Consider the following 13,063-nt stretch of genomic DNA (forward strand, 5'->3'; position numbering starts at 1 on the left):
ACACACTCTGTGCACACACACGCTCTCTCTGTGCACATACACACTCTTTATCTCTCTGCACACACACTGTTATACACACACACTCTCTCTCTCTGTACACACACATAGATCAGATGAAGGAAATTTCTCAGAAAACGATGTGTTTTAACAAACCCGGAAATTAAGCAGTTGCTGTTTTTGCTGCGGAACTGAAGGTAACTGTGAGGAGTGACCAGACAGCAATGTGAGGAGTCACCAGACAGCAATGTGAGGAGTGACCAGGCCAGACGGCAATGTGAGGAGTGACCGGGCCAGACAGCAATGTGAGGAGTGACTGGGCCAGACAGCAATGTGAGGAGTGACCGGGCCAGACAGCAATGTGAGGAGTGACCGGGCCAGACAGCAATGTGAGAGTGACCGGGCCAGACAGCAGTGTGAGGAGTGACCAGGCCAGACAGCAATGTGAGGAGTGACCAGGCCAGACAGCATGAGGTTGACCGGCCAGACCAATGTGAGGAGTGACCGGCCAGACAGCAATGTGAGGAGTGACCGGGCCAGACAGCAATGTGAGGAGTGACCGGGCCAGACAGCAATGTGAGGAGTGACCAGGCCAGACAGCAATGTGAGGAGTGACCGGGCCAGACAGCAATGTGAGGAGTGACCGGGCCAGACAGCAATGTGAGGAGTGACCAGGCCAGACAGCAATGTGAGGAGTGACCGGGCCAGACAGCAATGTGAGGAGTGACCGGGCCAGACAGCAATGTGAGGAGTGACCGGGCCAGACAGCAATGTGAGGAGTGACCGGGCCAGACAGCAATGTGAGGAGTGACCGGGCCAGACAGCAATGTGAGGAGTGACCGGGCCAGACAGCAATGTGAGGAGTGACCGGGACAGACAGCAATGTGAGGAGTGACCGGGCCAGACAGCAATGTGAGGAGTGACCAGGCCAGACGGCAATGTGAGGAGTGACCGGGCCAGACGGCAATGTGAGGAGTGACCAGGCCAGACAGCAATGTGAGGAGCTGCTGTCAACATCAACACTGAACATCACAGGACTTTTCCCCACTTTATATTGTGGGGAATATTTGAGCTGCACTTTCCCTGTTTGTGGGGCTATAACCAGATTCCCACAGAAACCGAAACCTCTGGACATCGCCATTCCGGACACACGATTAATTTACTGTTAACAGTGAAGATTCTTCTCTTTCAGAACAAAGCCTCAACAGTCAGTGTCGAAAATTGTTATTTTACCCTTAAAATAACGCCTTAACTTTACTGCGATTCCAGTTACAGGATTCACTGGTTTCACTTTCACATGTGGTGATGTGGAGTTTAAATGTGAAATAAATGTTCTCTATTGTCAGGTTTGTGTCAGTACTAAAGCGGGAGCTCTGCAGTCAGTTTATTCCCAGTTTGTGGTTTAAACGCTGAGAATTGGAGGCAAGTGAGGAGGGAAGGGAATGGGAGCTCCTCTCTGACCTGCACCATGTTGGGGTGAATAAGGAGCGGCTGTGAGGAGGGGGAGGGGAGGGGCACATTACAGCAGTTACACATAACATGTTTCTTCCCCAAACCATCTCATGGAGACCCCCAGTGCGGGGCCAGGGGGGGCCTCACTGTCACAGTTAAAGATCCCACATCACTATTCCAACAGAGAAGGCAGTTTGTTCGCTGTGGGTGTAAATGCAAAGAACATGTTGTAAGATCACAGAGTTATTAATTATGTTTTATATTTTATTGATTATATTTGATCACAAATCTCTGTGTGTAATGATCTGATTTGCTGTGTTGTAACCAGTTCTGATCTCATTGTGAAGGTCCTCGAAGATGAGCTGCAAACACTGTATTCAGGTCCTGTGGCTTGTGCTTCCCCTCTCACTGACTGGTAAGGAAACACATTGAATCTGTTTGATTTCTGTTGGTGCTAAATTGCTGAAGATAAAGGTAAATGATGTGCACAATCTGGTTGCCGCCTTTCCTCCACAAAATACAGTCAGAGCGCTTTACAGTATATCCTATGAAGATTTTGAGACTTCTCAGCGATGTGATAATCATAGAATAATCAGAAAATCATAGAATTATACAGTACGAAAGGAGGCCATTCAGCCCAGCGGGCCAACTCTTTTAAAAGTGCTATCCAAATCAATCCCAATCCCTCGCTCTCTCCCCATAGCGCCGCAAACTTGTCCTTCCCAAATAATTATTTATAAGGTGCTATATCAAATGTAAGGATTATTATTGTTATCTCAGCGACGGAGTTTGTCTGAGTCAATGACTGAAAATCCTAACTGTATCCATTGTTTGTTATTAAGCAGAGAGATTCACAGTCAGTGGCCCGGCCCTCCCTGTCCCAGCCATTGCTGGTTCAGATGTTGTCCTGGACTGTAAGTGTTCCATAGACCTGCCACGAGAGGGTGTGGAGGTGAGATGGTTCAGGACAAGATACGACTCCCCTGTGCACTTATACAAGGAGGGACGACAGCAACTGGAAACACAGGATGAAGCCTACAGACACAGAACACAACTGTTTGTAGAGGAGTTTATCAACGGCGATGTGTCTCTCAGACTGGGAGATGTGCGGGTGTCAGATAACGGAGAGTACACATGTTTGGTTAGATACGCCCGATTGTATGAAGAGGCAGAGATAGAGTTGAAAGTTATAGGTCAGTAATGTTTATAATTCATTTTACTTCATGTAATCTGTGTGTACAAACATTCATTTATTTGTTAATGTTATGTTCAAAATGCAATACTTTATATAAACAAGAACAAGTTTTCATTGGTGTAAATGTATTCAGAATGTTGTGGCCTTCAGTAAAGTTACTGCTCTGTAATGTCCGGGTATTAATATTGTCTGATTCACGTCTCCTGTCTTCCAGGCCTTGGCAGTCAGCCTTGGATTCACGTTGATGGGCAGCACAGTGATGGTGTGAGGCTGCGGTGTGAATCCAGTGGATGGTTCCCAGCACCAGAGGTTCTGTGGTTTGATGATCAGGGAAACAACTTAACAACACTCAGTAACTGGACGGTCAGAGAGGATTCTAAAGGTCTCTTCAGTGTTAAAGGCCAAATAGAAATAATCTATTCAACCAACAAGATCAGGTGTCTGATTCACAATGAAGAAAATGAACAAGAAGGAAAACTCCAAATCTCAGGTCAGTAAATACACTGAATTATTAACAATAGTCTGATAGATATGATGCAGATTTGGAGTTCTACAGAATTGGGGCAGAAATATGGAGTTAACCGATTACAGAGATAGGGAGAAGCAGGACCATGGAGGGCTTTGGAGGCAGTGAATCTTCTTATTACAAACTGAAATGACCGCAGTACTCCAGCTCACCCACCCTTCCTGCTAACCTACTTAAGCTGCTGATTACATTGTGAATGAATCAATACTTCATAACTCACAGCCAACATTGCTTCAGAAAAGGCAAATGTTGCTGATCCACCTCACAGTGAAGGGAAGACTCCAAGTTAAGAGCTGAGAAGCTACAGGACAACAACAACAAATGAAATGGGGGCAAATAAAGCTATTTGTGTTTGACATCCAATTTGACATCCATTTGTGTTTGACATCTTCCTCGGTAGCAAAAACAGTAGAGCGGGTTATTTTTTAGAAGGGGAGAGATTGGAATGTGTCAGTGTCCAGAGGGACTCGGGTGTCCTTGTACACCAGTCACAGAAAGTCAGTCTGCAGGTGCAGCAGCAATTAGGAAGGGGAACGGTGTGTTAGCATTCAGTATGAAAGGATTAGAGTATAAGAGTAGGGAAGTGTTGCTGCCACTGTATAGGGCTCTGGTGAGACCACACCTGGAATACTGGGGGCAGTTTTGGTCTTCTCATTTAAGGGAGGATGTACTTGCCTCGGAGGGGTGCAGCGTAGATTTACTGGGTTAGTACCAGGGATGAAGGGGATGAGTTACGAGGAGAGGCTGAACAATTTGGGCCTCTATTCTGTGGAATATAGAAGAATTAGAGGGGATCTTACAGAAACCTATAAGATCATCAAAGGGCAGATAGAGTAGATAGTGGGAGATTGTGTCCCCGGTTGGAGAAACTAAAACCAGGGTCACAACCTTAAAATCAGAGGCAGCCCTTTCGCACTGAGTTGAGGAAGAACTTCGTCACTCAAAGGGCAGTGAATGTATGGAACTCACTGTCTCAAAGGCCTGTTGACGCTCAGTCCTTGAACATATTCAAGACTGAGATGGATAGATTTCTTCTTGCAAAAGGTATTAAGGGATATGGGGATAAGGCAGCGTCAGGTTATTATGTGGAGTTAGATTAGCAGATCAGCCATGATTGAATGGCAGGGCAGGCTCGAAGGGCCGATTGGCCTCCTCCTGCTCCTACATGTTATGTTATGACATCAGAATAGATGTTTAAATGTCTATTTACATTCCTTGACAGACGAGTTCTTTCCCAAAGTGCCAGTGGGTTTGGTGGTTTCCGCACTGCTCTTAGGACTTGCCATATTGGTGCTGAGTGTTCTTGTCCCCTACAGTGTAAAACAGCGCCGAGAGATCAAAGGTACGTTCCCATCAGTAACATCTCCCATCACAACACTGTTACTGTTTGTGTAAGAATGTGCAAGTTCTATAAAACAATTGGTCCCTCCCTTCACTCAGTGACCCCCGGCCTGTTTCATGTCACCGCCTGATCCTCCCTCCCCACCATCAGCAGCTCAGGCTTTCAGCCTCTCTGCCCCCACTCTCTGCAACTCAAGCCAAGAATCCTTCCGATTCGCCCCCTCCCTCCGCCCCCTCCATCACCTCTTTCAAGGCCTGTCCCATGACCTTCCTCATTCTGCATTTTCAGTTAATTTTACCCTCTCACCCGTTCCCCCCCACCCCAACCCCAGCTCAGACCCCAGCTCAGACCCCAGCTCAGCCCCCAGCTCAGACCCCAGCTCAGATCCCAGCTCAGACCCCAGCTCAGACCCCAGCTCAGATCCCAGCTCAGATCCCAGCTCAGATCCCAGCTCAGACTCCAGCTCAGACCCCGGCTCAGACCCCAGCTCAGACCTCAGTTCAGACCCCAGCTCAGATCCCAGCTCAGACCCCTTCTCAGATCCCAGCTCAGACCCCAGGTCAGCCCCCAGCTCAGATCCCAGCTCAGATCCCAGCTCAGACCCCAGTCAGCATTCTGAGGGCTTTGGGATATCTCCCGCTGTGGAAGGTGCTGTGTAAATGTAAATGTTATTGTAATTCAAACCTCCTGTAATTGTGTTGAGCTGCACTTTGTGTAGTTTCTAACTGTTAATGTTGTAAACATGTAGACTGAGCATTAAACAATACTGGATTCAGGAGCGGTTTCTAACAGTTTTGTTTTGTATCCTCCAGATCTTGAGAAGAGAGTGGGTAAGTCATCAAAATAAAATAACGATTTCACGTTGTGATTAACCTCATTCACAAGCTTCACACAAAGCAGACATAGTTCATAGAATCATAGAATTGAACAGCACAAAAAAGAGGGCATTCGGCCCATAGAGTCTGTGTCGGCTCTTTGAAAAGAGCAATGTAATGTCAGTCCCACTCTCCAGCCCTTTCCCCATAACCTGCAAACCCGTCCTCCTCAAATATCATCCATCGCGTTTTTAAAAGCTGTTATCGTATCGGCCTCGACTGCCATCTCAGGCAATGCATTCCAGATTCGAACAACTCGCTGCGTGAAAACATTTCTTCTCACCTCCCCTCGGCTTCTTTTAGAGACTATTTTAAATCTGTGAACTCGAGTCACCGACACCCACCAGTGGGAACAGTTTTTCCCTTTCTAACCTATCAAATCCCCTCATGATATTGAAGACCTCTATTAGGTCCTCGTAACCTTCTCTGCTCCAATGAGAATAATCCTAACCTCTCCAGCCTTTCCTCATAATCAAGGTCCCTCATTCCTGGTACCATCCTCGTAAATCTCCTCTGCACTCTTTCCAATGCCTTAACATCCTTCCTATAGTGCGGTGCCCAGAACTGGGCGCAGTATTCTAACTGAGGCCTAACCAGTGTTTATATAGGTTAATCATAACCTTCTGACTCGTGTACTCTATGCCCCTATTTATAAAGCCTAGTATCCCATATGCCCTTTTTACAGCCTTATCTCCCTGTCCTGCTACCTTCAAGGATTCATTTACTTGCACCCCCCGGTCTATCTGTTCATTTATCCCCTTAAGATTGTATGACCAGCCTATATGGCCTCCCCTCATTCTTTCCACCAAAATGCAATACCTCACATTTCTCCACATTAAAATTCATCTGCCATGTGTCGCCCATTTTACCATTCTGTCTGTGTCTTCCTGCAGTTGGCTCCTATCCTTCTCACTGTTTACCTAACTTTGTGTCGTCCGCAAACTTGGAAATGGTGCTTGCTATACCCAAGTCCAGATCACTTATGTTATAGTTTGCCAACAAAATACACAGTCACTACACTCTCCAGTAAATCCTGCGAAATGCTTTTGAGGAGCCAAATCTATTTCAAGGATTATTATTATAGAATAACAACAACTTGCACTTGTATAGTGCCCTCCACGCAGGATGGCACCTCAGATCGCTGAACAGAGACAGAGCGTGATCCTGAGCCGGGCCGGGGGGGGAGTTGGTGGGAGCTGACTATAAGCACAGTCGAAAAGAAAGGTTTTCAGGTGGGACTTGAAAAGGGGGAGAGAGAGGACAAGGCGGAGGGTTTGAGGGAGAGTGTTCCAGAGTTTTGGGGCGTAGTGGCTGAACGCACGATTTCCAATGGTGGAGCGGAGGGCAGTAGACAGGGAAGTAGACAGGTGTATGAGGGATAGAGACTTGAAGGGGTTAATGATAGGGCGGGGCAGCTGTTGTTAACACTTTGCTCTGAGAGCCCATATAGACTCGATGGTGAATGGCCTCCTTCTGGGCTGTAAATTTCAATGATTCTATTCCATGAATTATTACAGAGTGTTTAACTCCAAACATTGGTCTGTTTCACAGCTTCAACTTTCCCTTTTCTTCCCTCAGACAACATTGGTTTGTGAACACACACACATTGAGGGGTCAACGAGTGAGGGAGTGTGAGAGGGAGGGAGGGAGTGTGAGAGGGAGGCAGAGAAGGAAGGAGTGAGTTAGGGAGGGAAGGAAATGAGTGATGGGGGGAGGGAGTGAGAAGGGGGAGGGAGAGATAGAGAGAGGGATGGAGGAAGGGAGGGAGGAGGAGGTAAAGAGAGAGGGCAGGATGGAAAGGAGGAGGGAGAGAGAGAGAGGAGGAAGCAGTGAGAGGGGAAAGGAATAAGTGAGAGTGGGAGGGAGTGAGTGAAAGAGGGAGCGAGAGGGAGGGAGAGGAAGGGAGGGAGGAGGAGGTAATGAGAGAAGGCGGGAGGGAAAGGAGGAGGGAATGAGAGAGGGAGGGAGGGAGGAAGTGAGAGATTGAGGGAGTGAGAGAGGGAGAGCGAGAGGGAGAAAATGCGAGAGAGAGGTAGGGAGTGAGAGAGAGAGGGGAAGTGACTGAGAGATGGAGGGAATGAGTTAAAGAGAGTGAGGGAGAGAAAGAGGGAGGGAGGGAAAGTGATGAGGTTTGGAGCTGCCAAACGTCTGATCACTTGTTTCTTGTTGGTTCCAGAGTTGAAAAGGATTCGTGAGTCTGCAGGTAAGAGTCTGAGTGACCGAGCAAACAACATCCAACACACTGACCCACCCCACACACTCGATCACATCACCACCACAACACACAGACCCTCACCCCCCCGCGCATCCCACCCCCCCGCGCATTCCGCCACCCACGCATCCCCCCCAAACATCCCCCCCCACGCATCCCCCCCACACGCATACCGCCCCCTCATGCATCCTTCACCACACGCATCCCCCCCCAGCATCCACACCCCACACGCATTCCCCCCCCACCCCGCGCATCCCCACCGCTGCATGCATCCCACACCCGCGCGCACCCCCCAACCGTGCGCACACCCCCGCGCGCATCTCCCGCCCCCGCGTGCATCTCCACCCCCCACCCCCGTGTGCATTCCCCCCCCGTGTGCATACCCCCCCACGCGCATCTCCCCCCACCCGCGTGTATCCCCCACCCGCGTGTATCCCCCACTCACGCGCTTCCCCCCCGCGCGCTTCCCCAACCACGCGCATCCCCCTCGCGCATCCCCCCTCGCGCATCCCCCCCACGTGCATCCCTTCCCCACACGCACCCTCACGAACTCACCCCTCACATCCACCTTCACGACCCCCCCGCACACGCACTCTCACAACCCCCCGCACACGTACCCTCACGACCCCCCCCACTCACACCCTCACGACCCCCCCCACTCGCACCCTCACGACCACCCCCACTCGCACCCTCACGACCCCCCCCACTCGCACCCTCACAACCCCCCCCACTCGGACCCTCACGACCCCCCCACCGCACACTAAAGAAACCACCACGCACATCCTCACGACACCCCCCACACGCACCCTCACACCACCCCACACACGCACCCTCACGATCCCTCCCCCCACTCGCATCCTCACGACACCCCCCACACGCACACTCACGACCCTCCCACATGCACCCTCACGACCCCACCCCTCACGCAACCTCACGACCCCACCCGCAGGCACCCTCACGACCCTCCCACATGCACCCTCACGACCCCACCCCTCACGCAACCTCACGACCCCACCCGCAGGCACCCTCACGACCCCCCCACATGCACCCTCACAACCCCCCCACACGCAACCTCACAATGCCCGCCCCACACACGCACTCTCACGATCCCCACCACACACGCACCCTCACGACCCCCCCCACACACACCCACACCCTCACGAACCCGCCCACACACCCACACCCTCACAATCCCCCCCACACATGCACACCCTCCCATTCCCCCCCACACACATCCTCACGTCCCCCCTCACACACCCTCATGCCCCCCTCACACACCCTCACAACCCCCCACACACACCCACACATTCCCCCCCACACGAATCCCTCCCCCACAGACACACAGACTCTCAGCCTTTTTGCGGATTCTGTTCCCAGGAGATGTCGATGTTTTACACAAAGGCTTCTCTCCCGGTGACGACGCTGAAGATCATCTTATTTATGATTGTAAATGTATACGACAATAATGGTCTGATTCTCCCTCCAGTTACAGTCACTCTGGATCCTGACACAGCCCATCGTCAGCTCATCCTGTCTGAGGACCTGACCAGTGTGAGACACGGAGACGAAGAGCAGCCGCTCCCTGACTCCCCGAAGAGGTTTAGTAACTATCCCATTGTCCTGGGATCTGAGGGCTTCACATCGGGGAGACATTACTGGGAGGTGCAGGTGGGCAACAAGAGAGAGTGGATTGTGGGATTGGCCGCAGAGTCTGTCAACAGGAAACAACCAATCACTTGGTCACCACAGGGTGGGGTCTGGGGGGTGTGGCTGAGGGCTGGGGTCTATGATGCTCTGACGTCACCCCCCACCCGCCTGCCCCTGACAGTGAGACCCGGGAAGGTCGGGGTTTACATGGACTATGAGGGGGGACAGGTGTCATTTTACAACGCTCACAACATGGCTCATCTCCACACTTTCACCCAAACTTTCACTGAGAAACTTTATCCTCTGTTCAGTCCCAGGTTTGGTTCTGAGCCTCTGACAATCTGTCGGTGACAGTTAATGAGGAGGAAAAATTGTCCATTATAATGAGGAGCAAAAACCCTCAGCCATTAACTTCATACAATGGCGGTGAAAATATTCTTGGGTGTGGGGGGGAAGGGTGTGCACTTTAAAATGGGCATCACCCCGACCATCACCCTACACACACCCTCACATATACACCCCACCCTCACATCCCAACACAAACACACGCTCACATTCCGCCTGCACCCCCCCCCCACCCTACCACACCCTCACATCCTCCTCCACACACACCTTCACACCCCGCCCCCACACACAACCTACCATCCCCCCACCACACACCCTCACATCCCCCCCCACACACCCTCACATCCCCCCCACACACACCCTCACATCCCCACTTCACACACACACTCACATCCCCACATGCACATCACCCTCAGACTCACCCTCACATTTCCCCCCACACACACATCCCCCTCCACACACACACACATCCCCCCACGCACACCCTCAAATCCCCCCACACACACCCTCACATCCCCCCTCACACCCTCGCATCCCCCCACACACCCTAACACCCCTCCCCCCCCCCCCCCCCCCCACACACCCCCTCACATCTGCGTTGAGAGAATCTGACTTGCCATCCAGTGTGTGACTCACACGCTCTGAGACAGGGATATATATCGCTGATATCTTTCTCTCCAGCAATGCCCAGTCTCACAGTCGGGGCTGTGCTCAGAATCTCACTGAAATCTCCCAAATCACTTTTATATCTATAAACAGGTGCCGTGTTGTTCCCCAGTGAGCAGCCGCGTCTCACTGTGTATAAATAAGGTGTGTTTTCAGTGACAGTTTTTATAATCTGTCACATTTCTCTCTCACTCACTGTAACAGTCACCCAAGAAGTGAGATCTTTAACCCTCACTAAACCGAAGTCGTGTCTGTGTCTGTTCAACTGGATATTAATATCCAAAATATTGTCGTTCACTTACAAAATACTCGATAAATTTACAATAAATTTGTTTTGTTATTATTTTATGTCCAATGATTGAACACAATCTGCACACACTCCTCACCCCGATAAACACACCCCTAACCCTCACCCCCTGATACCCACCCCTAACCCTCACCCCCTGATACACACACCTTAACCCTCACCCCCTGACACACACCCCTAACCCTCACCCCCTGATACCAAGAACAACAAATTACATTTTCGCAGCGCATTTCACATTAGGACATCTTAAGGGGCTGTGATGTTAGGAATGCCAACCCGAGCTGGTGGTTGGGATCAGGAGGGGTGGAGGGGGGGGAGGGTAGACGTAAGAGGGTGATCGAAAGAATGGTCAAAGAGGAGTGTCTTGAGATGGGCCTTGAAGGCGGCAACGGAGGGGGCGATGTGGAGGGACTGAGGGATGGGGGCAGAGAGGCTGAAGCCCGCTCGCCAATGGTGGGGTGGACAAGATGGGGGACGTGGAGCAGGCCGGAGATGCTGAGCGGGGGGAGAGGACAGGTTGGTGGGGTTAAGTGGTCACAGTGGTAGAGAGGAGCAAAGCCATGGTGGGCTTTGAAGTTGAGCACCAGGATGTTGAACTGTATTGTCTGAGTGATGGGAAGCCAGTGGAGCCGGGCGAGGATGGGGGTGATCGGGTCACGGAGCCTGGTTCGGGAGGCTGACAAGGAGGGAGATTCTGCAGTCGAGCCTTGAGATGCCAAATGTGTGTATGAGGGTTTTGGTGGCCTGACGGGTGAGGTAGTGGTGGAGTCGAGCAATGTTGCAGAGGTGGGGGAAAGGCAGAGCGGGTCATGGTATGTATATGGTGGAGAAAAGACAGTTGAGTGTCGAACAAGACACACCGTGTCCTGACTGGGGCTGGAAGTGAAACTGTTAGGAAGACATTTTGGAGATGGTGTGAGAGATAAGTCCCGAACAATTCAAGCGGAGAACCTTTAATTTTGAGGGGAGCGGAGAGGTGGTGGAGGAGGATGGAGTGGTCCATGGTATTGAAGGCAGCGGAGAGGTCGAGGAGGACAAGGAGCCAGAGGGAGCCCTGGTCGCAGATGAACAAAATGTCCTTTGTCACCTTGACCAGAGCAGTTTTTGTGCTGATAACAGCTCAGAAACCCAATTGGAGGGGATCGTGAAGGAAGTGGTAGGAGAGGAATGAACGAAGCTGGGAAGCAATGACTCTTTCAAGGACCTTGGAAAGAAAAGGGAGGTTGGAGATGGGCCGGTAGTTACAAAGTAGGAATGGGTCCAGGGAAGATTTGTTCAGAATTGGGATGAATCTAGCTGCTTTTAGGAGGATTGGAACGGTGCTAAATGATAGGGAGCGATTGATGATGTCGGAGTGCAGAGGAGTGAGGAGGTGGAACTGGGAGGTAAGAAGAAGTATGGGGAATGGGGTCAAGGGAGCAGGTGGTGTGTTTCATGCTGGTTATGGTGGTGATGAGAGAGGAGGGGGAGACAGGTTCAAAAAGGTGAAGGGAGGTTATGGGTAGGGGTTAGAGTGTGGGGGGGAGAAGGGGAGGGAGTGGCGGTTGGGAGGGTGGAGGCAACTGAACAGATCTTCTGGATTTTGGACTTGAGGAAATCCAGCATCTCCTCACAGTCAGAACTTGAGGAGAGAATGGGTGAGGCGTGGGAGGGTGGATGGAGGAATTGGTGTTTGAGAATAGGAGGCTGGGGTCTTCCTTCTCGTCCAAGATTATCTTGGAGTAGAAGGACCATTTGGTGGAGGCGAGGGTGGAGCGGTACATTTGTGAGAGATGGGAGGGATGGAGGGTGGGCTTGAGGAGGGGTGTGATAACAGCGGGTTTCAGGGGGTGGTTGAAATGGCGTCTCCGTGCCTGAAACTGCTGAACCTTCGCCTCACTGGTCACTCACTACCACACGTTCATCCACCCGTGGCCTCAGTGGTCACTCACCACCACACGTTCATCCACCCGTGGCCTCAGTCGTCACTCACCACCATTCGTTCATCCCCCCGTGGCCGCAGTGGTCTCTCACATCTGTTGAACAGATGGGAGATTTGAAATTTCTTGCCCCGCCAGTGCCCGCCCACGGACAACCTCGTCCGGCTTTCATCGGCCAAACCTTCGACCCTCCCCACTCACATCTTCCGCTGTTTACCGTGGTTTCCCGAGGCCCTGCCATTCACTGACTCATGAGCACGAGCACCATGTGTTGTGACCTTTGGAAGGACTATCTGTGGTCCCCCTCAGGACTCAGGACTTTCCCCTCCCAGCTCCCCTTAAACAGATGATGGTAATAGATTGGGGGGGCAGTGCGGGGCTGAGCCCCTCTAACTCTCATCACCCGCTGTCTAAGCACAACTACAGGTCAAACAAACTTCACTTGTTTTCTCTTATTAATAATAATCAATCCTTGCTTTTCCCTTTGTGAGTGCTTTTAATGACTATATTCATTTTAATACCTTTCATCTGTTTATTTAATTAAACAATGAAACATTAGATATGATTATTAATAATGCAT

General features: G+C 51.1%; 1 protein-coding gene across 1 annotated transcript; it reads left to right on the forward strand.

Annotated features, from left to right (window-relative positions):
- Positions 1–1,767: 1,767 nt before the first annotated feature.
- On the forward strand, positions 1,768–9,770 carry LOC103173211 (butyrophilin subfamily 1 member A1-like). The gene is made up of 7 exons (XM_042344824.1): positions 1,768–1,864; positions 2,292–2,642; positions 2,859–3,134; positions 4,393–4,512; positions 5,325–5,342; positions 7,564–7,590; positions 9,086–9,770. The coding sequence occupies exons 1-7, from the start codon at positions 1,807–1,809 to the stop codon at positions 9,595–9,597; spliced, it is 1,362 nt and encodes a 453-aa protein (XP_042200758.1). The 5' UTR covers positions 1,768–1,806; the 3' UTR covers positions 9,598–9,770.
- The last annotated feature ends 3,293 nt before the right edge of the window (positions 9,771–13,063 follow it).

Source organism: Callorhinchus milii, unplaced genomic scaffold (assembly GCF_018977255.1).
Source record: "Callorhinchus milii isolate IMCB2004 unplaced genomic scaffold, IMCB_Cmil_1.0 Scaffold30, whole genome shotgun sequence".
NCBI lineage: Eukaryota > Metazoa > Chordata > Chondrichthyes > Chimaeriformes > Callorhinchidae > Callorhinchus > Callorhinchus milii.

Excerpts from the sequence above, each read along its gene's own strand:
- LOC103173211 (XM_042344824.1), top strand. The coding sequence starts at position 1,807 with ATGAGCTGCAAACACTGTATTCAGGTCCTGTGGCTTGTGCTTCCCCTC. Across the intron at positions 1,865-2,291 it reads GCTTCCCCTCTCACTGACTG|CAGAGAGATTCACAGTCAGT; the intron begins GTAAGGAAACAC and ends TTTGTTATTAAG. Across the intron at positions 2,643-2,858 it reads GATAGAGTTGAAAGTTATAG|GCCTTGGCAGTCAGCCTTGG; the intron begins GTCAGTAATGTT and ends CCTGTCTTCCAG.